The sequence below is a fragment of the Rattus norvegicus genome, chromosome 11 (assembly GCF_036323735.1).
Source record: "Rattus norvegicus strain BN/NHsdMcwi chromosome 11, GRCr8, whole genome shotgun sequence".
Taxonomy (NCBI): domain Eukaryota; kingdom Metazoa; phylum Chordata; class Mammalia; order Rodentia; family Muridae; genus Rattus; species Rattus norvegicus.
This window is the reverse complement of record NC_086029.1, coordinates 76,227,269-76,254,601: the sequence shown is the minus strand read 5'-3', so window position 1 is coordinate 76,254,601 and position 27,333 is coordinate 76,227,269. Positions and strand designations below refer to the sequence as shown.

General features: G+C 47.5%; 1 protein-coding gene across 2 annotated transcripts in view; it reads left to right on the top strand.

Moving 5' to 3' along the window:
• Positions 1-26,498, top strand: part of Gpr156 (G protein-coupled receptor 156) — a 92,787-nt gene extending 66,289 nt beyond the window's left edge. Inside the window, exons 6-10 of one of the 2 annotated variants that reach the window (NM_153295.2) lie at positions 7,401-7,526; positions 8,406-8,501; positions 11,545-11,781; positions 17,101-17,259; positions 23,137-26,498. In NM_153295.2, coding sequence (NP_695207.2) covers positions 7,401-7,526; positions 8,406-8,501; positions 11,545-11,781; positions 17,101-17,259; positions 23,137-24,423 — 1,905 coding nt within the window. In that variant the 3' untranslated portion in view covers positions 24,424-26,498. The remainder of the gene's footprint in view (positions 1-7,400; positions 7,527-8,405; positions 8,502-11,544; positions 11,782-17,100; positions 17,260-23,136) is intronic. The other variant, XM_039088048.2, reaches the window with a different exon arrangement.
• Positions 26,499-27,333: the final 835 nt, after the last annotated feature.

The window sequence follows — 27,333 nt, the reverse complement described above, 5'->3', positions numbered from 1 at the left end:
CAGTTTCAGAGGTTTTGTTCCTTATCATCATGGCGGGAAGCATAGCCCTGCAGGCAGACGTGGTATTGGAGAAGGAGCTGAGAGTTCTACGTCTAGATCCAAAGGCAGCAAGAAGACTAGAATTCTACATAGGGTAAAGCTTAAACATAGGAAACCTCAAGATTTCCCCTACAGTGACACATTCTCCAACAAGGCCATTCTACCTCATAGTGCCACTCCCCATGGGCCAAGCATTCAAACACATGAGTCTAGGAGGGGCAAACCTATTCAAACCACTACAGTTGGCCTTTACTCAGATACAGGCAAACGGTGGAGTTTGGAGCTGATCTTGTATATTGCAACTTTGCTAAATTGTCTGTTGGTTCTGGTAGCTTTATTTTTTTAAAGCAATCTCACAATCTAGTCCAGGCTGACCTATGGAGTCTAGACTGGCCTCATGGTGAACTTCCTGTCTCAGCTTCCAAAATGTACTCACAGTTGTTCTACCGTATGCAGATTTTTCTAGCAACTTTTTTATTTGCTTACTTTTCAAGACAGGGTTTCTCTGTGTAGCCCTGGATGTCCTGGAACTCACCCTGTAGACCAGGCTGGCCTTGAACTCAGAGATCCACCTGCCTCTGCCTCCCAAGTGCTGGGATTAAAGGCATGTGGCACCACTGCCACTAGCAACTTTTTTAATAGACTCCATTAGATTCTCTGTATAGATGTCACTTATGAATAAAGAATTCTCATCTGGTAGAACTTGTTCAAAAAATAGTACAACTTCAAGTTGGGGTGATAAGAGCAAAATAACCTTCCATCATTCTTTCTCATTTGTATATAAATATGTGTGTCTTGTTCACATGCACGTCTATGTACCGTGTGTATGTGGTGCTCAAGGAGGCCAGAAGAGGGCATCGGAGCCCCTAGAACTTGAGTTAGAGATGTTTGCTAGCCTCCACTATGGATGCTGGGAACTGAACCTCTGCCAGGGCTCTCATAGATGAGGCATCTTTCCCGCCCCCTCCAATTATTGTTGACTTATGGGAAAGGTACTCAGCCCTTCTCTCCTAAGCATGAGTTGGGTGCTGTGAGATAATCTATGATTATCCTTACCGAGAAAAAGAGAGAGAGAGAGAGAGAGAGAGAGAGAGAGAGAGAGAGAGAGAGAGATTTATAGGAAAAAGCTATAATGAATTGCATTATGCATCCTCATGTATAGCTTATGTATATCAATAAAAACATTTTAAAGAACAAACAAAAGAATGGTTCAGCTGTGGTTTCATAGGAACTGCTTTTCAGTTGCAAAAGGTTCTGTTTTATTCTTATGTTCCTGAGAATTTTTATCAATATCAGTGCTGAGTTTTGTTAAAAAATTTTTTTCCCACGTCCATTGAAATTATATATTATTTCCTTGTTTAGTCTACTTATGTGGTGAACTGTGCTAAATGATTGTAAGATGCTCAATCAACCCATGCATTCCTGAGATATCCCCGAATTGCTCACGCTATGTTATACTCTTTGTATTTGGTTAAATTCCTTTTAATAAGAATTTTGATTGGATTTGTGCATTTGTACTTTTAGTGGCTATTGCTTTGTAGTTTTCTCTTCCTATAATATATTTACCTAGTCTGGGTATCAGGATAATCCTGATCTTGTAGAGTGAGTTGGGACCTGTCCTTCCTCTTCAGCGTCTGGATTGCGTTGAGTGTGATTGTAAAACCATGACGTGCTTCTCACAGCCATTGCATAGCCACTCTGAAGCAACTACGTCCACTCCTTCCCGCCCCCAATCTTTCTGTTATCACTTCCATTTTTGTATATACACAAACCCCATTCAGTTGTCGTGGTTTCATTAAACAATTAACTTCTAAAGGTATTTAGTAAAACTAAACCACATATTTTCCTGAGTAATTTCCCTTTCCAATGGTCTCAATCTCCTGTACACACTTTTTGTGTTTTGTTTTGTTTGTTTGTTTTTGAGACAGGGTCTCACTGTGTAGCCCTGATTGGCCTAGAACTCACAGAGAGGTACCTCCTCCTACCTCCCAAGTGCTGGGATTAAAGCCTTGGGTAGCCTCAACCAGCCTTACATCCTTATTTTTATTTGGTATCATTCCCTTTTTATCTGAAGTCTATGTACATTCTAGAATGGGTGTGCAAGCACTGAACTCTTTCAACTTTGTGGAGCTGGAAAAGCCTTTATTTTGACTGTGTTTTGAAGAGATATATTGCCATTTGGTTGTTGTGTGGGGTTGGAGATGGTGTGTAGAGCTTGTCTCATGCTGGTCGAAGGATCTACCACTGAGCTGTATTCCAGTCTCAGAAAGTTTCCCCTTTGTTTCCATGTTTGATGCCCCTCCCCAGCTGTCTTCTCACTTGGCCTTAAATGGTCTGGCGCTGTCTTTATCTTTGCTCCTCAGTACAGAGCGTGTCTTCTCCCTGATTGCTAGCAGTAGCAGTTTCTTGTGTGAGCAGTTTAATTAAGCAATGGGTTTATCTCGCTCCCGTAAACACCATGGGTTCTAACTGGCTTGCTTCTTTCTTTCGGTGGTTGTCAAGAGCATGAATCTACCATATCCATCACCCTGTTCAAAACTCAACTCCTGATGAATCAAGGACCTCAACATAGGACCAGATATTATGAATCTGTAAAGAGAAAGTAGGAAATGGGCAATCCCAGCACTCAGGAGACAGAGGCAGGTGGATCTCTGAGTCTGAGGCCATCCTGGTCTACAGAGTGAGTTCCAGCACCTCCAGGGCTACACAGAGAAACCCTGTCTGGAAAAAACAAAAAAAAAAAAAAAACAAAAAAAAATAAAGTAAGTAAGTATGAAAGAAAGAAAAGAGAAAGAAAGAAAGAAAAGAAAAAGAAAAGGAAAAAAGAAAGTAACAAAGAAAGAAGGAAGGAAAGAAAAGAAAAAGAAAAAAGAGAAAGGAAATATGACTTGGGCTTGAACTCCTTGGCACAGGAAAGGATTTTCTGAACAAGACACTGATGCCAATTAATAAATGGGATTTCATGAAGCTAAAAAGCTTTTGTACAGCAAATGGCACCATCACTTGGACAAAACAGAAGCGTACAGAATGGAAAAGTCTTTAAAAATTATACATCTGATAAGAGTTAGTTATCTAGAGTATATAAAGAACTATAAAATGAGTATCAAAACAATAACTCAATTTCAAAGTGGGGTATAGAACTTAATAGAGCTCTCAAAAGATAAAACAAAAAAAATGGCTCGCAAGCACTTCAAAAAGTATTCAACATCCTTAGCTGCCAGGGTAATTCAAATTAAAAATACTTAGAGATTTCACCTTGTCCCAGAAAGAATGGCCAACATTAATAAAAAACAAATGACAGCACCTACTGGCAAAGGTGTGGGGAAGGAGGGACACTTATTCACTGCTGGTGGGAGTGCAAACCGGTACCACCACTGTGGAAACCAGTGTGGGGGTTCCTCAAAAGCTGACAACAGAGCTCCCACAAGATCCAGCTTTTCCACTCTTGGGCATGTACCAAAGGACTGTGCATCTTACTACAGAGACCTGGCTCATATGTGCTCAGTGCTGCTCTATTCATAAGAGCCTGGAAACAGCCTTGATGTCCATCAGTGATGAGCGAATAATGAAGTGACTTGCCTTCCCCCACGGGATATTATTCAGCTGGTAAGGAAAATGGAGTTTGCAGGTAAAGGGATGCAGCTAGAACAAAAAATCCTGAGTGAGGTGACCCAGACACAAAAGGACAAACATTGCATGTTTTCTTTTATCGTGCTTTTAAGTTTTAGACATATGCGTTTCGATATAACTTCAGAAGCTGGGCAGCTCTTGAGGGAACAGGAAAGAGGGAATCTTCCAAAGAAAGGGGAATAGAGTATGGACTTATGGAGATATAAAGAGAAAACTAGAAACCAGGTATGGTGTCACACGCCTGTAATCTCAGCACTCGGGAGGCAGAAACAGGCAGATCTCTGGGACTTGGAGGCCAACCTTGTCTCCACAGTGAGTTCCAGGATAGCCAGAACTAGTGAGATCCTGCCACTCCCCCTCCCCCCCCCCCAAGAAAAAGAAAATCAAAATGAGGGGGAAGACCGAGGAGAATTAAATGAGGAGGAGGGTGGAAAATCAGTGAAAAGAAGAAACATAGGGGGGTTGGGGATTTAGCTCAGTGATAGAGCGCTTGCCTAGCAAGCGCAAGGCCCTGGGTTCGGTCCCCAGCTCCGAAAAAAAAGAAAAAAGAAAAAAAAGAAGAAGAAGAAGAAGAAGAAACATAGGAAGGGACAACTAACCTGGAAGCACTAAAGGCCTTTGAAGAGCCATGTGGAAACTTATTACTATAGAAGCTTTCATATATATATATATATATATATATATATATATATATATATATATATATATCTTCCATACATATATACGGAAGCTAAATAAAGTCACCATATAACGGGGAGACAATGCCCATAAGATGTCTTATGCTAGCAGGTAAACCCTCGAATGCCAAGAATGGGTTATTTATTGTTACATTATATGTCTAGGGAGTCCTATAGAACACTACCACCCTGAAAATCACAGGCTGTTACCAAGGCTCTTCTCCATAACGTTGTAGCAAGTCCTTGAAATTGCCAAAGACACAACTTACTTATGTCATTGAACATGAAGAAAGCAGGGCTGGTGCCCCACTGGAAGTTTCACTCCTATTGACCGGTGTTTGTGATGCTGGGGGGCTCCCCATGCTACCAGAGAAGCAAAGTCAGCATCAGTTATCACCTATCTGCAAATTCTGTGACCTCCGACAGAGCGGCCTACGAGATGTACTCAGGCTGTAGAGACACAGATATTACGGGCAACCAAAGGCTTTTTACTTGGATCGAAGGCCTACTCTGTAAGATGCAGTCCATCCCTGATGCCGCTGAGGTTGCCTAGATCAGTCATGGGCCTGCTGCTATTACCCTGCTAACGGAACATCAAGGTAAAACGGTGTCCAGCGGTTGCTGCTATATCCAGAGGCCAGAGCACCGCTCAGCTCTCACCAAAGCAGCCTCTTCCTACAGTGAATTGTAATTGACACAGAGACCCCAGGGCGATGCAGAAAGTCAGAGACCTTGGAGCGCTTAAGCCCAAATGCGTTCTTTTTATAAAATCCCTCCCCTCAAGGCTCAGGGATCTATTCAGAAAAGGAGGTAGAAAGATTGTAAGAACCAGAGGAGGCAGAAAGAGTGTTATCCAGACACAAAAGGACAGCTACACGGAGGAACGCAAAGAGACCGTGTTAGTGCACACAGGACCCATGCAGGTTCAAGGCAGACAGGATACCAGCGCAGAGAAGAGAACATTGATCAAGGGTCCCCGCCCCTTTGCAGCAGATACCTGCTGGGAAAGGGAAAAATCAGTGTTTGTTTTTTTTTTTTTTTTTTTGAACGAATGGAGTATCACTGGGTATATCAGCTACACTCCTGGGCAGACCAACAAAATGGACTCCATGTTATTGTTTACACTTTTCTTGGTTTTGTTTTGTTTTTGTTTTTGTTTTTTGACTTGTCAGGATTTGGGGGGGGGTTCAGGGAGGGTTATTGTATTGTTCTGTTTTCCCAGGATAGGGTTGTTCTGTGTAGCCCTGGCTGTCCTAGAAACCGCTCTGTAAACCAGGCCGGCCTTGAACTCAGAGAGCTCTCCGAGTGCTGATGCTAAAGGCGTGTATCACCTTCTGCCTCTGTTTTCATCTGTTTTGGTTTTTCGTTTTTTGCTTTTGTTTTGTTTTCAAGAAAAGACATCAGGTTGTGTTGTGCCGGGAAGGGTGTGTGAACCCCAAAAGGCCACCAAGGAGCCAACTCTGATGCAATCACACTAGGGTCTTTAAAGCTCGAGCTTGGGCAGCACCACCATCTCTGACGCAGCAGAACAGGAGGGTGAAGCCCAGAGCTCTCAGCAGGACAAGGCTTTACAGGAAATGTCGAGCAAGCCAAGGCACGTCAGCCTGGCAAGCATCTAATTGTATGAATACTGTGAGATGACAGGTGGGTGCTCTGAAGCAAAGCCATGAGCAATCACTACAGGCCTGAAAGTACATCTGAGACAATCAGACTTATCTTTGATTGACTGTTGCTAGGAAGTAGCTAGGGAGTAACTCTGAGGTATGGGCCAAGGACAAGCCATGGGGTCCTTCCTGGCACTTGGGTGCAGCCTGGGTTCAGCTATAGGTCAAGTTTCTCTTACGACGGAGGCTGGAGGCCGGTCCCAAGATGGAGTAGGTCTGGCCTCTCCATTGAATAGGTAGGGATGATCTGGGAGGACTTGGGGAGGGGAATGGATATGATCAAAATATATCGTATGAAAAAAATCTTTAATAAAATAAAAAAGCTGGTGGGGAGAATCCTTTGATCATCCCTCCCTCGAGTCCGACAGTATGTTTGTTTTTGTTGCCAAGGTCTTATACATTTTTTTACTAATTCTCACAATCAATTTAAGATTGTCACTAAAATAACATTTTCTTCACACCAGTCAAACTATAGAGAAAATATTAATAATTCCTCCATCTGCCAATCCCATCTCTGAGTTAACGGCTAAACCTGGCGTTAAAACCTCTACACTTCCTTATTTTAAAAAATATTATTTATTTAATGTTTATGAATATACTGTAGCTGTCCTCAGACACACCGGAAGAGGGCATCAGATCCCATTACAGATGGTTGTGAGCCACCATGTGGTTGCTGGGAATTGAACTCAGGACCTCTGGAAGAGCAGTCAGTGCTCTTAACCACTGAGCCATCTCTCCAACCTCAAAAACCTCTACACTTCTTAATGAGCTCACAGAGACACCTCTAGAAATAAAAGCGAATTTCCTTTATTATAAGATATTTGGGGGTGGGGGATTTAGCTCAGCGGTAGAGCGCTTGCCTAGGAAGCACAAGGCCCTGGGTTCGGTCCCCAGCTCCGAAAAAAAGAACCAAAAAAAAAAAAAAAAAAAGACATTTGCCAGAAGGGTAGAGTATCAAACCATTAAGCAAGCCAGGCAGTGGCACTCAGAGACAGAGGCAGGTAGTTTGAGGCCAGCCTGGTCTACAGAGATAGTTCCAGGACAGCCAGGGCTACACAGAGAAGCCTTGTCTTGAAAAAACAAACAAACCAAAAACAAAACAAAACAAAACAAAAAAATAAAAACAAAACAAACAAATAAAAAAGCCAAAACAGTTAAACGAGTGGAAACATTTCATGATAACAGTAACAGTAACTCAACAGACTTACAGAAAAGGCTCTCCATCTTGTGATCCTAAGCATGGACTTGGTAGGTCAGTGTGAGGGTGTGCGTTTCACCTTTGATGGCTGCATTCGAGGCTCCTACGTACCTCCGCACACTGAGGACGCTCTAGCGTCTGTGTTACACAGCCAGCGTGCAAAAAGACATTTTGACCTTGGCTGTTTTGCAGATTATCAAAGACCTGCAGTTGCTGGGGTTGGTGGCAGCCCTGGTGGTGGCTGATGTAATCCTGCTCGTGACGTGGGTGCTGACGGATCCCATCCAGTGCCTCCAGATCCTTGGTGTCAGCATGAAGGTGAGAGGCTGCCTATCTCTCGGCCGTCTGATCCCTTACCTAGGCTGGCTTCCGTGATACACAGGGTTGTCCTCTCAGTAGAACCCACTGAGCGGCTGTTCCTAAGAGAAGTTCCTAAGACCCTGCCCCTTGTCTGGAAACTGTGCTGTTACCACAATGCTCCTTGTGCCCCTCCCGATCGATCGCTCTGTGGGCGTCCCCAGATGTCAGTGCACAGGGAATCTGAGTGGCAGCTCTCTCTGCTTGCAGTCACGGAGGGGAACGTTCGGCTCTAGGGAGTTGCCCTTCCCTCCCTGTTGGGAGGCGATGCTCTGAGGTTGCCTTAGTGGTCACTCGACCGTGGTTCAAATCCCAGTCTGTATCAGCCATGTCTCTGGGGAAGGCCGCACATCAACTCTAAGCCTCCTTTTCAGACAGAGGAGTAAGTTAGAGATAACAACCCTGCCCCTTTCACTGGAGGTGAAACAAGAGAAATAATCCATTCAGACAGGCCAAGGAGTGCAGTGGAGTCCACATCAGAAGAGGCAGTGAATAAGGCTTTGGGTGTTTGCTAATAATGGTTCCTGGTGTGGAAAACTCCTGTAGCTAACTTTGCTGCACAGCTTTTTTGAAACCACCGTGGTGATAAGGCACGTGCCCTCGAGTAAGTCCCGAAGCGGCCCAGCATCTGCTAGCCACCCACTTCTCGCTCCCTTCTCTCCTGCTCAGGCGCTCTGGTTTTAGGTTCTAACAGAGTTGCCCACACATTTCCGTTCTGACATACTAAAGAGGGAAACTCTATGCTGTGGGGGAGTTCCCACTCCAGGGAAGTTCACAGAGCTCTGCTGTGTGGCCCCAGGAATTTGAATGCCCGCGGTTCTGACCCTGTGTCCCTCGCAGGTGACAGGGAGAGATGTATCCTGCTCTTTGACCAACACACATTTCTGTGCTTCACGGTACTCTGATGTCTGGATTGCCCTGGTTTTGGGATGCAAGGTTGGTAACTATACACACCTCCTTGGGTTATACTCTGTCTCCAACAAAATGGGTTTGGAAAGAGAATTGGGGAATTAATGAGGTGACGATAGAGAATGGGGAACTCAGAGCCAACCTGGGCTCCTGCAGAAGTCCCAAAGCTGTGAACCTTGTGTTTCTCTACTGTTTATATTCGAAGAGCTTAGATGTACAGCTCCCCATGTGCTTGCGTTTAGCCTGCCCACAATTCACTGGGAATTCAGTTTCTCTCATATTATGGTCTGTCTTTCTGTTTGGGGAGTGGGTGTGTGTATGCAGAGGGTGTTTGTTTTCTGAGGGTCTTGTTATGTAACCTTCCTTGGTCTCATTGCCAGAGTAAGCGAGGCTAGCCTGGAACTCACACCATGGGCCACTGTAACTAGCTTGGGAGTATTATTTTTAAAAAGGATAATCCAGGAAGCAAATAGCCGCTATTCACGTGTATTCCAGAAATAGTTAGAAGCCTCTGAATGCTACAGAATGGCACTGAACACTGCCCTGGCCCCTTCCTAGCTGAACCCCCAACCTCATCTAACCTCTCAGACACATAACCCTCTCAACTAGAGACAGTGATGACAGCCTCTTAGAGCCGCTCTTCTCAGCTGCTCAGAACTCACACATGAGAGTTTCCCAGCCACTCCTGCCCCTACTAACGGCTCAAAATTAGGATCCATGTTCTGCCTCTAGCCCTGGACGGTTCTGAAGCATCAGGTTGTCATCTCAGTTCTTAGATCCCAGAGCACATGGTGCACCTCACCACCCCAGCCTGCGCCCAGCCTTCTGCCTTTTCCTCCGCTGCCTTCTGTACATTCTCATTGCCCCCTTTCCCACCATTACAGTGATATGGAGACAAGAGAACAAGTTGTTGAGCATCAGAAAACTAGCTGAACCAACCTCGAGGTCCCTGCCAACAAGGAGCTCCTGAGTAGGACTGAGCCCCACCCCTGACCTCGATGACACTCGGAGACGGGCACCGTGGCTTTCCTCACTTCCCTTTCCCTCTCTGGCAAGAATTCTAATTCGATTAAAATTTTATTATAATCATTATTTAACATTCTCAGAATCACAGAATTAACTTTATTCACCTTTGATAAAACTAATAACGATCCAATTACCAAACATGCTTAATGGTATCAATTTCCCTGGAGTCAGGCCCCACTGGCCTCTCCTTGTGTCCTTCTGCTCAGCAAAGATCCTGAGGTGACTGGGTTTGACCCTCCACCCCACTCTGCAACACTGGATGTCAGAAACACCTCTGCCACACTGGCTGCTTACCGTCCAGCACAGCCAAAGCTTCAAAAGTCACCCCTGCCTGCGGGTGGTGCTGGCCAGGTCATGTGATCTCAGAATCAACAGGACACCTGGCCCGACTTCCCTTGTTCTCTGGAATCCCCCTGGCTCCCAGCCTTACCTCATACCCAATGGCATCTCCACACTCCAGTTATAAACAGGGTGTGGCTTGCCTTCCTCTACCCTCCAGGTCAGCCAGGCCTCCTGCTCTGTGGTGGTGGTGTTTTGAGTCAGGGTTTGTCTTAGGGTTTCTAAGACAGTGACGAAACACCATGACCAAAAAGCAGGTTGGGAAGGAAAGGGTTTATTTGGTTTACACTTCCATATTGCTGTTCATGATGGAAGTCAGTCAGGACAGGAACTCAAACAGGGTAGGAACCTGGAGGCAGGAGCTGATGCAGAAGCCGTGGACGAGAAGCCTACTTCCCATAGCTTGCTCAACCTGCTTTCTCATAGAACCCAGGACCTCCAGCACCATCCACAATGGGCTGGGCCCTAACCCAGTCATCACTAAGAAAATGCCCGACAGCTGATTCTTATGAAACCAGATGGAATCTTATCAATTGAGGTTCCTTCTCAGATAATTCTAGCTCCTGTGTCAGGTTCACGTAAGACTAGCCAGCCAGCACAAGGTCTCACTGTGTAGCCCAAATTGGCTCCAAACTCACAGCAACGCTTCTGCCTTAACCTCACCACTGTGGGATGCCTGGTCGCCCGTCATGCCCCGCTGTGAATGTCCTTGGTAGCTATGATTTGCAGCTTAGTGCTTTGAGCAAATTAGAAAGGCTAGTGTGTGTGGCGTCATGTGTTTACTGAGTGTTGCAGATGAAAGCTCTGACCTCCATATGCACGCAGCTGCCCCTGGGGAAAGCAACACTGTTTGGCTACTATGTTGTTTTCTCCCTAATATAGAACCCGGAAGGCGGGTTTATGTTTGTGAGGAGAGGAAAGAGCTGGGCTCCAGCTCCTTGTGGTAGAGGCGGGGGATGTCACAAATCAGTTCAGATGGAGGGCCGTTGCCGGTGCCTCCCCGCACTGTTGCTGGAGTCCCAGCCTGCCTTTGTTCTCCTCTTTTTCCTTCTTTCATCTCCCAGAAACACACTTCCCTTCCCCCATTGCACAGAGCCACGGGCAGCCTATGGAGTTCTTTGTGTGGAATAGAAAGCAGAGTCCATCCTTCCACGCAGATGCATCCAGTCTTGCAGGTGCAGAACCTGGCAAGCAGATGGTGCCTTTGAGCACCCAGGAAAACAAATAAGTCCCCTCCCTCTGGCGCTGCCCTAGTGCAGCACAGGGCTGGACAAGCAGCTCACGGGTCACTTTCAGTTCTCACATGCCACTCAGCCATACTCACAGCCAAGCCACAATGGATCTGTAGCCCACCCCCTACACACACATACATCAGCAGGAGCTGGTTCTGCTGACCTCCTAGTGCCCACTGCCCCTGCTGTGGAGCTCCTCCTGTTCACATACACAACACCCTGTACCTTCGCCCAGGAGAATGTTAGCGTTATCTGATGTCTCCTTGCCAACCTCTCATAAACCATCCTCAGTAAAGGACGGAAAGTGACATTATTCAGAAGCCATAGGTGTAAGGAGTTAGCTCCTGGTTTCTTGTTCACATGTCAGCGAAAGCTCGCAGCCAGTGTTTCTGATGAGGACACTGGTCCCCGTGGTACCGCTTTGACCTGTGGTCCCCCCTTTTCTGTGCCTCTGGTCCCTGCTCCTCCTGCAGGGGCTGCTGCTGCTGTATGGCGCTTACCTGGCTGGCCTGACCAACCATGTCAGCTCTCCTCCAGTGAACCAGTCTTTGACCATCATGGTCGGAGTCAACCTCCTGCTCCTCACTGCTGGCCTGCTTTTTGTGGTCACCAGATACTTGCACTCCTGGCCCAATCTGGTCTTTGGACTCACATCTGGAGGTATCTTCGTTTGCACCACCACCGTGAACTGCTGTGTCTTCCTTCCCCAGGTAAGTTCGGAGTGCTGGAAAGGGCTCTTGGTGGGAGTGATGGGTGTTTTTACCCTCTGCTGATACCTTTCCTTGTGATTATGGTGGTCAGAAGAAGGGGCTGGGGCCACCTCTGTACCTCCTCAGTGCCTAGGTGAGGACACTTCTGCTCCCCAGTTAGGCCAAAGAGGGCCACCATGGTGGGACCTGTTTTTTGAAGTAACCTCACCCCTGTTACCCACCCGGCTCCCACTCTGCTCCCCCCTCTTCTGTGTCCTTTCAGTCCTTGGGATAGTTCCCCCCCCCCCACTAGTCTAAGAGAAAAGACTTTCTTTTTTAACGACTCGCTACATAGCTCTGGAACTTACTGTGTAGCCCAGGCTAGTTTCAAAGAGAATAGCCTCTTCACTTTCTAATTTGGGATTTCAGGTTCATAGGAAAATGTCTACTTCCTGGACATGAAATGTTTTTCCTATGTCCCTGTAATCTCAATGCCTGGGAGATAGAGACAGGAGACAGGGCCATCCTTGGCTACACAGTAAGCTTTTCCTTTGGAGAGAAACATAGTCTCTCTCTCTCTCTCTCTCTCTCTCTCTCTCTCTCTTTATGAAAGGGAGTGACTTTAATGTATTTCCTATTGCAGAGGTTAAGAATAAGATCTTAATAAAGGAGAGAGAAGTGGAGACGACTGTCTGGGCTAACTAGAGAGGTGGAAGGGACGACTGTCTGGGCTAGAGAGGTGGAAGGGACCCTTACGCCCAAGGGAAAGCTCCGTGTTTATCTGAGCTGATGGGCTGCAGGCCCTCATCCATCATGTTAATGATCTAGCCACTGGATGCTTTCTTTTTCCCTCCTGCTCTTCTTTTCTTCCCCCTGAAGGTTCCCCCATTCTGGTCCCCTTCCTGGGGTAAAAACTAATGACTCATTCCACAGCTGACCGATAGAAGGTTACAGTCAACTTAGGGCCACCTAGGCACTTCCGGCTCCTTTCTGCTCACTAATTCTCAACAAAACATTCGACCAAATATACACATAGTGGGAGGGGGGCAGTTTGAGCATCTACACCGTCCCTGCAGCCTTTGAGTCACAAACCAGAGAAACGTCTGCAGCATCTTGTCAGGGTAGGAACTGGGCTGAAGGAGCCCTCCTCCCCCACCCCCTCTTACCCCCCTCCCACCTCCCATCCCCCACCCCTGAGACTAGAGGCTCATTGTCTGAGATGCCGGAAGAACGGGGATGGGGGTGGGGGTGGGGGGCCTTCCTGGGAGATGGGAGGCAAAGAGAAACTTTTGGGATGCCTAGCCTTCTCCCGCCCCCATCCTTTCCTCTCTTGTTTGCCTAGAAAAGAACTAAGCATTTGCTCTGTCAGCCTCCCTTATAGCTAGAGGTGTCCCCAGAACGTCATTTGGAACACTAGAGGTTGCCTGGAAGGCTTCTGAGAGACAGACTTTGTACTGTACTGGCAAAAAAAAAAAAAAAAAAAAAAAAAGATAAACACTGTCGGCATGTCCCTTTTATCTTCCCTCTGGCTGGAATATATGTATGTCTGGTATGATGGCGGTCAGCTTATGATCAATAAACTCTATTTATTACTCTAGGAGACTGTAGCTCCTTCACGAGGAGGGGACTCTTAAGGAAAACCCACAGGTACCAAAGAGAACAAGCATCTGAAGATCTGGTGACGATGCTTTCTTCCAAAGTAGAAAATGTTCCGAGATATTTATTTCACTTGGTCAATAGGATTCCAAGGACATTGCCTCTTTTCAACAAAAGCAAACCACAAGGCCAAGAATCTAGTCTTAGATGATGAAATATTGAACAAGGATTAAAAAAAAAAATGATGTTAGGTTGAAATGAAGCATTGAATAGGCGATTTGGATGCTACAAAAAACAAAAACAAAAAAACAAAAAAACAAAACCACTGAGCTAACAAATTAAGGAAACAAAAGACAGATAAAAATAAGAAACTGGGGTGGAGTTCATAGGGAATAGCATTCTCTGAGGGAGGGGGCGGGAAAGAGAATGGGAGAAGGGGAGAGAGAATTTATCACCAAGAAAATTTAAAGGAAAGGCTTTCTGATTTGAGCAACACACTCTGTGAAAGTGGGGGGAACCCACAATCTCCCCGGACGGTCCTAGTTTGGACTTCTGCTCCTCACTCTAACCCCTTAGTCCTGAGCCTCAGACACAAGCCTTCTGCTTCCTCTGCAGCATTTGAATCCCTGCAGCTGCGGTGGTCGCAGATTGACTTCTGACTCTCAGAACTTACCTACGTTGCCAACTGTGCAGAAAAGGGCGTGGGGAGGGAACTGCTTTGAGTCCTGGAATGTGGTGGGTGGGTGACACGTGGTGGATGAGTGGGCGACCTGTCTCTCCCCTGCCTCACCCCTTCCTGGTTTTCTTGGGCTTTTCTTTTTACCTCTTGATTTTTTCTCTCTCTCTCTCCCCCATCCCCCCTCCTTCCCCTCTAGTTTTTCTTTCCTCTTGAACTGACCATGTATGAGACTAAACCATATCTTATAGTATTTAGGGTCTAAGTTCTTTTCATCAGAGAAAAAAGACCGAGTTCTGTCCCTAAATTGATTTCTCCTCTGGCTCAAAGATGTTTGGCAGACGCATGGCTTTTCTCTTGAGACTCTGTATCCCCAGGGCCCTGAGACAGCTGAACACATTAGGGGAGCGTCCAAGGGGACCTGGGAAAGGAACGGATTGTAGCCTCCGGGAGATGAGTCCCAGGCTGGCCAGAGCCATCAGATCTGCTGGGACCCAGAAGGGTCTCTAGGCGGCGCTAGAGAGCAGAGTGAAATGAGTGTAAGACAAGGGATCCAAGAAGCTTGCACACAGGCTGTCAGGAAATGCCTGGGTGTGTCTGATGCCAAGCGCTGAGGTCATCGCCAGCCACCAGCCAACCCCTGCTTCTGTGACCTGAGTGTCACCCATCCCCCCACTCCCACTCCCACCCCCACCCTTCCATTCCATTCCGAAAGGCAAAATTCCAAGGACATTTTCTCTTCCTGCCTGACGTCCATGACACACTTAGGACTTGTCCCCTTTATCTAGTGTCCACAAGACTGGAGACAGCTTCCTTCCGTACAGGTATTCTTTGGTCACATCTTAGCCACTATGGGCAGGTGGGGAAGCACAGAGTCCTTTTCCTCCTTAAGTCTCATAGGGAGCATTCACAAGAAGAATTATAATGTGTTTTGAATGCTTTGGAAGCCACCCCAGACTTACCTAAAACTCGTGGCACCTTTGCACCAAATGAGCGTCAGAGGACAGTCTTGAGAGAAAAGCAGCAAGCAGATGGGAAGGGATAAGATAAAAAAATGAGAAGGAACTCCCAAGTGTGGGAGGAGCTCCAAGGGAGGAATCTCCAGACTTTCCTCTTTTCATTTTATTATTTTAAAATTTATTTTATTTGCGTGCAAGTGCATATGCATATATATGTGTGCATGTGCATATGCGTGTGCATGTGCATATGTGTGTGCATGTGCATATGTGTGTGTGCATGTGCATATGTGTGTGTGCATGCCACGGAGATCACAGGACAAATCAGAGGAGGAGTTGGTTCTCTCCTTCCACTATGGGTGTCTCTGGGATCGAACCCAGGTCACCAGGCCTAGTGGCAAGCATCCTTACCCACTGTGCCATCCTGCCGGCCCACTCTTTGCGAAAGTTAACTTTTCTGACGAAAACCAAGGTATCAACAGATCTGCAATTTTTTTTTCAGACAAGGGGTGGGGATGGGGGTGGGACTCCATTTCTTGGCTATTTCAGCTTCTAAGGGCCGCTTGCCCTCTTTAAGGCCCTTCCTTCACTCTCTGACCCATCGATGGAGCATCCTAATGGCTGTGCCTCCTTCTCTTTCTTTACCCTCTTCTCTGGCCCTCCTCCCTCTCTCCACCCCAGCTCCTCTCATTTCGTGAGACAGGGTTTCTCTGTGTAGCCCTGGCTGTCCTGGAACTCACAGAGACCTGCCCGCCTCTGCCTCCCAAGTGCTGGGATTAAAGGCGTATGCCACCACCACCCGGCTCCTCCTCCTCTCTTATATGAACTCGTGTGATGACATTGGCTCCAGAAAAATCCTTCCATTCCCCAAGCCTTAACATCACCATCACTAAAGTCAATTTGCCATCGTAGGTAACAGTCAGCCAGTTCCAAGGACCCAGAGGTAAGGAACAGCTGTGAAGACACACAGCCCAGCAGATAGCATCCACATCACCCAGAGCCCAGAAACAAAAATGTGTTGGTCCCTTGGAGGAGCTACTTTGATCCTTGAGGATGGATTAATGGATATCCCAGAAAATACAGTCAAGTCTCAAGGACCTGGACCTTCAGAAAGGAGGGACCAAAAGGGAATGGAGACCTTTGGTCAAAGAGCACCGTGGCATCAACTTAGGGGTGCTGAACCCAAAGGCTTGATAAGGCTGTATGCCCGTGTTGAGCCAGTCCTTGGCATCCCTGCAAAGATGGTTCCCCAAGGGGTGCTGAGACAGAGGGTAGAAGGTCTCTACCTCTACCACTTGGGTGCCTGTTCTTCACATCCTTGGTACTCACTAGGTAGGCACAGTGTCCCAGCAACTCTGCAGCAGCTTCCTGTCTGAGAATGTTCTCGATCACCTCTGTTATTATAAAAGTGGGCCAAATCATGTCTTCCCGAATTTCTCCCCAAAGACAGTTTCTGGACCCCCAACAATCTCTTCCCAGCTATATGAGAATCCAAGCTGTGGTCGTCCTGGTTACAGCTGTGGGTCTGTCAAAAGTGATGTGTGACCTTGCAGAAGTCACACTCCTATCCTTTTCCTTGTCCGGAAATATGGCCGAGTGCCAGAGGTGACGTTCTGTTCCTATTGTCATCAGTTGGTCTCTATTTGCGATTTGGTCATTAGTCTGGCTTAGAAAAGCTTCTAATGACGAAGTAGGCTCCTGATATAAAAAAAAAAAAACACATCACTCCTCAACGACTAGAAGATGACTGGGATGACCTATTTACAACCAGAAACAGCTTCACAGACGCATGTTTAGCCGACTCCCAACCTAGAGCTTTAGGATCCCATTCCGGACGTGTCCCTTCCTCTGGTTCCCTTCGACACGTTGGCACAGAGAGGCTGTTCTATATCATACTGCGTCTTATTCTCGGGCACACTTAAGGCACGAAACCTGAGCGCTCTCCGAGTTTTTCTGTCACTGCGACCGATGAACGCTGCAGAGCGAATGGCATTTCCGAGGGGTAAACAGCCGGCACCGATGTGTCGTTCCTTGGTATTTGTGAGGATGAGCAAGGGAAGTGTTTCTGGGTGTGTAATTAAATAAATGGCGCGTGTTCTTCTTTACTAACAGCTGAGGCAGCGGAAGGCATTTGAAGGAGAAAACCAAACAATCAGACACATGGCCAAATACTTCAGCACTCCCAGCAAAACCTTCCGCAGCAAGTTCGACGAGGACCAGAGCTGCCACTTGAGAGATGAGAAGAGCTGCATGGAGAGGCTCCTCACGGAAGTAAGCCACACCTTGCCTAGCAGGCTCCCTGCGAGGATCTCCGGCCGTGTGGGAGCAATCCCACATGCTCTCAAGGCCCAGCCTTCCCTCATGGCCCCTCATGTTCTCATGACCCCACATGTTCCTTTTGCCAACATTCTCTGCCCAGCCATCCTTCTACTTTCCCCAACAGCAAGCCAGACTTTGCCAACACCCCAGTGACCCTTGCCCACCCCATTCCTGCAGCAGACAGGCGAAGACTTGTCACAGCACTACATGCTGATGAACAAGACAGACTTGCTCCCTTACGGAGTTCACAGTCGAGGGGAACAAACGGCTATTGACTGAGTAAACATTCAATTTAAGCCGTGATGGATAGGAAGGGCTGGCGACGCAGGTCAACCCACAGGATGCAACTGGGAGTGGTGGCACCTGCCGAGGCTTCTGGCATGCAGAAAGTAGAAAGTGAGAGAATCAGAAGTTCAAGGTCACCTTGGTTACACAGAGTTCAAAGCCAGTCTCGGGTCCATGGGGGCTTTAGCTCAAAAACTAGAAAGAAGAAATGTGATTGTGATGGGAATCAGGAAAGAAGCAATCGGGATGGTGGCTGAGAATAATGGTCAGGGAAGGAGGTGGGGAACGTAGCAGACTAGGGAGACAAGACTCTGAATGAAGGGTAATAAATGATGAACAATCGGCCAGATGAGGAGCTTAAAAAAAAAAAAAAGATCCCTGCAAAGGGAGGATGGGAAGGACATTAGGATCTGGGAAAGCATTCCTTACTTACAGACAGCCTTGCCATTGTATTCAAGATCTGAGGGGCCTCTCTGACGTCCCTGGGTACTAACCAGAGACCTCAACCTTCTCATTGCTCAGAACTTCCAGATGTGCTACCGATGTGGGGTAAACCAAGGGCCTCTATGTCGCCACGGTCGCCACGGTATCAAGGCACCCTAGGTGCCCCAGCCCCTCTTTGTTCTGTACTTGAACCAGAACTGACCCTCTCCCAGACAAGCATAATGTGGGCTTGAGTCAAGTTTTTCGACTTGAGGACCACAAGAAGGCAGCACAGGGCCCAGGTGAATGAATTAATAAGTGTTTTGACACGAATTAAATCAATATATACATATAAATATATATATATTCACATATGTATACACATACAGAGAGAGAGAGAGAACATACCTGAGTGTGTGCTATTAGAAAAACCAATTTATTTTATTTAATTTTACTTTTATGATCGAGTGACTGTGTCCTGTACACAAATGACCCTATGAGAGAACAGTGAGAGGAAACTTTAGAAGTACCCAGATGAAGGGCCAAAGCCTGTCCAGCACCCCTGGACCTTGCTTTTCTACCTGCCCTCCCCTCCCCAGCTCACCCTACACCCCACAATACACTCTCTACTCTGGGTCTTCTTTATCCATCAGAGGAAAAAGAAAAACAAACTCTCCTTTTCCTCACCATTTATTAAACGTTCTGGACATTGTTTCAAAGCCAGATTTCTCCGCACCTGGCAGGGGAGTAGCCCTGCCTCTAGTGCTCTGTAAAATCTTTAGAGAAACGTTTTTCCCTAACAAACAGAAGGCCCGAAACTTGGCTAGAACCAGCAGGATGGTTTTCACTTACAATCGGCGAGCACTGGGACAGCGGAACAGACTGGAACGGACTCTTTAGCCTTATGCTAATTATCTGAGCACCTTATTGTACTTGTGCCATGCGACCCTGTTTCCCACGCTTCGGCTGAATGTGCTCTTTCCAAAAGAAACCTTGAGCCTGCGTGGCGAAAGCCCTTAGCAGGCTGAAGTACATAAGAAGCAAAAAGGTGCCTCTGCCGCCCGGGCTGTGCCTTAGAGCAGGCCTGAGAGCAGCTGCTGGTCCCGGTTTGCTCTGCATCCTGGGAGCCAGCCCTGCTCTTCCTTACATAGGACAGCCTCTGTCCAGCCAGGGTGTGGGCTGAGCTCACTGGACCCCCTTTGCAATTCCCAAGATCTGACAGCACAGCCAAGTTTCTCATTGCTTTTGTGGGTGGTTCTTTCTCTTCTTGTTTTCGAGACCATATCTATGTAGCCCAGGCTGCCGTCAAACTGTGATCCTCCAGTCTCAGTTCCCCGAGTACTAGGATAACAGCCATGCACCTTCACAACCAGCTTTTTCTGGCTCTTGACCTCTTGCTATGGCCGTGGTAAGAACAGATCTGCCATTGACCTCCCACTGTGCAGGAGAGTGGGTGGACTGACTGTCCCTCATGTCGACGACTCTTCCTTTGATGGTCCGCAACAGTTCTGCCTTCTCTCTTTCCTCCTGGCGCTAGAGAAGGGAGGTGTGCATGCCCAGGGCCTGTGCCCTCTTCAATATACCTTTGACATTTTGCTGCCCGCCAGGGACCAAAATAATGACTTTAAAAAATTCATTTAAAAGCTGCTGCCCCAGGAGGTCAGACTACCATGGCAGGACCTCACGCCATGCCTCTAATTAACACGGAGCCATGGTGAAAAGAGTCTTGCTTCCTTTTGTGGAAGAAGGGAAATTGACTGTTTATGTTGATGTTTCTAAATCTGTAGTCAGCCAGCGTCAGGTGTTTGCCTAGCTTGAAAGGTATCCGTCCCATGTGGAAGTTCATAAGATTCTCCTATACTCAAAGCCCTTTGTAGACAAGGCATAAGGAAACAGAAGTCCTGTTTTACCCTTAGAGCAGCTGTGGGTTGCAACCCCCACAGGGTCACATATTTACACTATGATTTGTAACAGTAGCAAAATTACAGTTATGAGGTAGCAAAATATTTGTGGGGGGGGGGTCAGCACAACATGAGGAACTGTACTAAAGGGTCTCAGAGGTTTGAGAGACACTGACTGCCCTAAAGCATGGTCATCTCTAAGGCTTTCCCCCCTCTGCTTCCTGAGGCTGGCATAAAGACACACAGGGTGGGTTTCCAGAGTGGGTATCAAGGGAAGAAGGGGCCAAATTCCTACTGAGCAGCCATCACAGTTAGTTACCCTGTGAGGTCCCTAAAGACATCTGACACATCCCTCATGGCAAAAGGAACCTGAATGCCCCTGTTACTCCAGACTCTGTTCAAGGCACCACTCACCCAACCACAGCCAGGCCTACCATGCCTCAGGTTGGAAGAGGGAGACCTGGAAAGGTGGGAACTCCCCTGAAAGTCCCTTCTGTCTGCTCCCCTAGTCTCTCACAGGGTTTGGCCCATCTTCTGGTGATAATGAAGATGACTAAACCATCTGGGAAAGCAGGAGAGCCAGCACCAGTAGACACCACCTCCTGACTCTACACAGGGACAGGGGACTCACAGGGTCACTGCAAGTTTACTGGAAGGTTTTACTCAATACCCCTTACGTAAATGTTTCTGACCAGGTATAGTAGCACATGTCTATAATGTTAACGCTTGAGATATCGAAGCAGAAGAATTGCCATGAATCCGAGGACAGCCTGTGCTACATAGGGAGTTTTTGGCTGGCTGGGGTACCATGCGAGACCCTGTCTCAAAACCAGAAAGAATTTCTGGCCAAGTTTTATATGTAAGTTGACAGGTAAGCAGGGGCTCAGCCCATGGGCGGACTGGATTGTTTAGTATTATAAGACAGCATCCATTCCTCTGTTTCCTACGGCATGATAAAGGGATGTCCCAGCACGGGTCATTGCCTCCTAAAAGAGAAAGGCAGCCACAAGGGCAGCACTGTGCTATCCAGACAAGCCTTTGCTGGAGCTCAGTGCTTACCACTTTCTTCACAGTTCACTCCATCCACGCCAGACCATCCATTCCTCGTGGGACTCTTATCACTGCCCCTCTGAGTTGAGCATAGAACTCTCCAAAGGAAGACACACAGGCTGGGCTAGGCAGCTCACTGCTGCACTCCGCAAAGGCAAGAGTGCAGGCATGCCCAGACACCCACGGCCAGCTCACACCCACATCTGCTTCCTGCCCCACAGCTGGGGCAGGCACTTCTGCAGCTGTCACCTGTCTGCCCTCTGGGGCACAGCCTGTGTATCCACTAACTTCTGCACAGAAGGACAGCGTCTCGGTAGCAGAACTGCCTCAGCCTCCTTCATCTTCTGGACTGCCCTCGAGAGCTACTTAATCAAACTATCTGCTTTAAGCTTCTATAAAAATCATTTTTTCATATTATCACCTATTTGGGAGTTAACAGGACTCACTGATATTTCCACACATGCATAAAGCATGCATCCGTCTTAGCTCTCCATACCCTCTCTTCCACCTCTGTCTCTCCCCACTATCCCCCACTTCCTAACGGTCATCTTTCTGCTTTTAGGTCATTGCTAGTTTTGTTTTTTTTTTTTTAATCTACACATGAGGGGAAAAAATGTAATCTTTTTTTTTTTTTTTGGAGCTGGGGACCGAACCCAGGGCCTTGCGCTTCCTAGGCAAGCGCTCTACCACTGAGCTAAATCCCCAACCCCAAAATGTAATCTTTGACTGGCTTATTTCACTTAACATGCTGTCCAAAACTTCTACCCATTTTTCTGCAAATGGCAGGATTTCATTCTTCATAGATGAATAATCTTTGATCGATATACAGTGCATTTTCTTTAATAGGTCATCTATTGATGGGCATGCGGGCTGGCTCTGTCTTTTGTGTCCCATAGACAGTGCTGTAACAAGCATGGGCTGAGGGATAGCTCTTCACGCCGATGGCATTTCCGTTGGATATCTGTCCACTCAGGACGGAAATAGCTGGATCTCATGGAGGTTCCGTTTTTAAAGTCCTCCATGCTGATCTCTATACTAACTCTATCCCCACCAACGTCGGAGAATGGCTCTGTGCTCTCTCTCCACATCCTCACCAGCACTTATAGTTATAGTCGTCCTAACTAGATAAGGTAGATTCCCACGCGATTTTGACTTTCGCATTTCCCTCATGGCTAAAGATGTCAAGTATCTTTGCATACATTTCCCACCCACTTGCATGTCTTCTTTGAGAAGTCCCTATTTAGATGACCTGCACAGTCTAACGTTGGATTCCTTAACTCCATATTGTTGAGTTTTTTTTATATATATATCCTGCACATTGATCCTATGTAGATGAATCGATAACAAACATCTCTGATTCTGTTGGTCACTCTGCTGTGCCGACTGTCTTCTATGCTGTTCGGTAGAACTGTGCGTTGATAGAACACCACTTTCCGTTCTTGCTTTTATTTCCTGTTAAGCTACAATAATCCTGGCACGCACTTCTTTAAGAGCAACTGATAGCCAGTTGGTCTCTTGGGCCTGTCACACCAGGAGGCCCTGCCACTTCCAAGGAAGTGTTGAAATCAACTTGGGATTCTCCTGAGCTCTTCTTAGGTCCAGAATGAATGGTTGTCCCAGGAATTCCCACCTTTCTTCTCCCTACCCTTTCCACGGTCCAAGCTGTTTCATAAGAGGCAAAACGTTTGTTTTCTTGTTTATCCTCCCTGGAAGATGTGCTTCCAATTCGTTTATGGTTTGCCCACGGGTGAGAAACAAGAGTTGGATGATTCCAAACACTATTCAGACTGATGTCCCACAGAAGAACCTGGCCCTTCTGGGGCTGGGGAAGGTGAGATACGGTATTGGTACCAGCAAGCCTTGAGGCTAGACCACCTTCGTCCTCTCAGAGAGCAGTACAGGGTCAAGGATGGGGAAGGGGAGAGGAAGCCCACAGTGACGGTACGGACATCCTAGGGCCTTTCCCGGGCACCGCATATCAGTGCTAAACACGTGGAATTCATCACTTCCCTTGGCAGAAGTCCCACTTCCAAGCCTGAAGCCACCAACTAGCACATTGGAAGAGCTGGGATTTAAGCCAGGTTCTCCAATGCCACACCTCCCCACCGTGGAAGGCTTTAGGCGACCCTTAGCGGCATCTTTTGTTAATGGACCTGCTTTTCTTCCACAGAAAAACGCAGTAATCGAAAGCCTGCAAGAGCAAGTGAGCAATGCCAAGGAGAAGCTGGTGAAGTTGATGTCTGCGGAGTGCGCCCTGGACTCCCCAGAGTGGGCCGTCCCAGCTGCAGCCTCTGCCGGTGGACCCGCAGAATGCCCCGCTACTTCTGAGAAAGAGAGCGGAGCAGCTGCTGAGGACTCCCTACCTGCCTCAGCGGCCTCCCAGCACATGCAAGGCCCCGGGGCATCGAGAAGGGACGCCAGTCCCTCTCCAGACCAAAAGTACGACATGCCTTTGAAACAGTTTTGTGATCATTTGGACATGGGCTGCAGCCAAAAGCCAAAGGCTGAACAAAGCGAGGGTCCTGAAAGAGGAAACCAGGAACCCATGGCCCCCGGTCAGAGTCTAATGACAGATGGAGTGGCTTGTGAACCCCATAGGCCCAGGCAGAACTCAGAGGTACTCCCGGAGAGGCTACCCCGGGTTAGTTCAGTGGTCAGAGAGAAGCTTCAGGAAGTTCTACAAGAGCTGGACCTGGGCACCGAGGCTCCCCTTTCCCCACTGCCTTGTCCCCAGCAGCCCTGGAAGAGTAACACTTCCGGCAGCCCCCAGAAGCTGTCCCCATCTAAACTGGGTTTCAGCCCGTATGTGGTGAGAAGGAGACGGGCAGCCCAGCGGGCTCGCTCACGCATCCCTGGCTCTGTGGGCCTCAAGATGGGGCATCAAGCAAATAATACTGTTTCTGGTTCACAAAATGGGCTTATTGTACAGAACAGAGACAGCCCCAGGCTGGACCACCACAATGCAAGGTCCAAGGAACCAAGGTCCTCTTCTGTAAAACCATCTCCAATCTCAGCACCTCACCAGAGACGGGGTAGCCTGGAGGGCAGCAAACAGTGTGAGACAGAGCCTCAGGAGGCCAGGGGATACAGTGTAGCTTTTCCTCGACAACCTTCTGCTTCTGCCCCGGCACAAAGTTCCACTGCCCCATGCCTATCCTCTTCACCAGCGCTGCCCAGGCAGCGTCAGCCTCTACCCCTACTGTCCCCTGGCTGTCCTTCCTTGTCTTCTGGGTGCTACAACCTTGACAGTGAGTCTAGCAGCTCAGATGAGTTCTTCTGCCGCTGCCACAGGCCCTACTGTGAAATTTGCTTCCAGAGCTCTTTGGACTCCAATGACAGTGACACTTCAGACAGTGACCTTGAGCAGACTTCAGGATTGGCCTCCTGGGAAAAGCTGTTGGCCCGCTCCAAGCCTGTTGTGAACTTCAAAGATGACTTGAAGCCCACACTAGTGTGAAAAGCAGCAAAGGTGGGCTGACCACAGAGGTCAGTCTGGGTCCCCACAGAACCAGGGATCATGGGAGGGGAGCTAGAGTTTAGTCTTTAGGGACCAGATCAGCACTGTGCCTTGACCAGCCTCCACTGTGTTTCGGCTGTGTTCTTACTTACTTTGAAGACCTCTTAATCTATGAAAGGAAGGGCGTTCCCCACCCTGCTACTACCTCAGCACTACTGTGAACAACTCTAGCAAGGGCTAAGAACAACTCCTTCAGCTGAGGGTTCTAAATGAGCGGATAGGCTTATCCATTCAGCTTAGCCTGTTCTTTACGAACCTCCGATGTGTACCAAGTGCTAGCTGGAGAGATGAACTGAAAGATAGAGAGATAAATTTCTGCAGAACCACTATGACCCACCAAACCAGCCTGTCAGCGAACAGACCTTCAGGTAGATGAGCCTACGCCTTTGTCCCTCATAGGAAGGGTGACTTGCTTTCTGCTGAAGGCTGTAAGCCTCACTATGTCAGAGTTTCAGCTTCTGGCTCAAGTTGGCCCAGCATTCCCCACCCCGTTTCTTCTCCACAGACCGTCATAGCACCTCACACACCGTGAGCCTCAACATAATTTCCTAACGTTCCCACAAGCCTCTCAGATCGTTCTCCTGGGCTCAGTAGTAACTGGAGCCTGCCCACCCTGCTCTCTCCCAGCGACACAATGTTCTAAGTCTGTGCTGGGAGACTTACTGGTCAAAAGGTAGTTTTAGTGCTACTGAGGTTACGTGACCACTAAAGATCCCTAAACCTAGAAAAAAAATAGGGAAATGGGAAGAAATAAAGGGCCAGGCATGGTGGTACACACCTTCTATCCCAGCACTCAGGAGCAGAGGCAGGCAGATCTCTCTGAGTTTGAGACCAACCTGGTCTACATAGAGTTCCAGACAACCAGGGATACTATGTAGAGAGATCCTGTCTCAAAAAAAAAAAAAAATCAAGCAAGAAAGAAAACAGGAACAAACAGGTTGTGGGCATTTCACCAGAGTCTGGCTTGGTACTTGGCAATACCAAATTTCAGTAGTTCCTAATGATAATCCTTTGAAATAGATACTCTTATCTCTACAGCTAGAGACCTTGGGGCTTGGAGAAATGAGGTGATGGGCTGGAGAGATGGCTCAGTGGTTAAGAACACTGTCTGCTCTTCCAGAAGTCCTGAGTTCAAATCCCAGCAACCACATGGTGGCTCACGACCATCTGTAATGAGATCTGATGCCCTCGATCATAGTACATGCAGATAGAGTGCTCATGTACATTAAATAAATGAATAAATCTTTAAAAAAGAAAAAGAAATAAATGAATAAATTTTTAAAAAGAGAAAGGAAGGAAGAAAGGAAGGAAGGAAGGAAGAAAGAAAGAAAGAAAGAAAGAAAGAAAGAAAGAAAGAAAGAAATGAGGTACCCAATTCCCCAATACCATACTGCTGCAAAGTGACCAGTGGAGAATTTGCATATGCTGCTGAAACAGGTTGGTTTCAATATATCTCTTTATTCATTCTTCTGGAAGTGGCAATCAAGATCAAAGAGATAGGACAACTGAACCAAGGCAGAGCAAGCTGGTAAGATGTCCCTAGAGGAGAAAACCCCTCTTTTCCCACAGCTGGGGCATGCCTGCAGTTCCAGGGGGAGCCATGGAGTTGGTGAAGTGTGAGCTCCAGGAACTCACTCACTAAACCTCCTACACTCACTAAGGCTGCAGGACAGACATTTAGGTTCACTTCAATTATTGCCTAACTTGTCACCTGCTGCCCACATCGCATCTGCACTGTGTGTAGATTTTGCGAAGGAGTTTGGGTTCCAGAGAAGGCATTTGGCACTAAACACCTCACAGACATTTCATGGACCCTCAGGTCTGCTGACACCTCCTGGGTCAGGTGCTTAGCCATGGTGGCCCTGCTGGTAGGACAGCATCTTCTGCCGTCTACTGTTCAATACGAATTTCATAATTTATTCTGTGTGTATGCGCTGGGGAGTGTAGTTTCAGTGTGTGTTGTTTGTATGATGACCACAAGTATCTTAATAAAAGAGAAATGATTGTCAAAATAAGTCTCTTCTAAAATCATAGTCTTGGGCTGGAAAGGAGGAACCTGGAGAAGACGGAGCCCCTAGAAGGGGTTAAAATACAGAACTGACAGTTCCAAGCACATCTTTTGGCAAGCTTCCATCCCCTACCCCCACCCCCAGGCATCAAATAGTTTATTCAATTATTCTTTTTTATTGCATATTTTATTTATTTACATTTCAGTGTTATTCCCTTTCCCAATTTCCCCTCCTCAAGCCCCCTAATCCATCCTCTCCCCTTCCCCTGGTTCTATGAGGGTGCTCTACCCACCCACTCCTACCTCACCACCCTGGCATTCCCCTACACTGGGGCACCGAGCCTTCACAGGACCAAGGGCCTCTCTTCCCATTGATGCCTGATAAGGCCATCCTCTGCTACATATGCAGCTGGAGCCGTGGGTCTCTCCAGTCTCTCCATGTGTACTCTTTGGTGGTGGTTTAGTTCCTAGGAGCTCTGAGGAGTCTGGTTGGTTGGTATTGTTGTTCTTCCTATAGGACTGCAAACCCCTTCAGCTCCTTCAGTCCCTTCTCTAACTCTTCCATTGGGGACCTTGTGCTCAGTCCAATGGTTGACTGCAAGCATCTACCTCTGTATTTGTCAGGCTCTGGCAGAGCCCCTCAGGAGGCAGCTATATCAGGATCCTGTCAGCAAGCACTTCTTGACTTCTGCAATAGTGTCTGGGTTGGGCGTATGTACTTATTAGTGAGTGCTTACCATGTGTTCTTTTATGACTGAGTTACCTCACTCAGGATGATACTTTGTAGTTCTATCCATTTCCTTAGCAAGCTTCCATTTGTAATAGACTCTCTGATGGTCTCT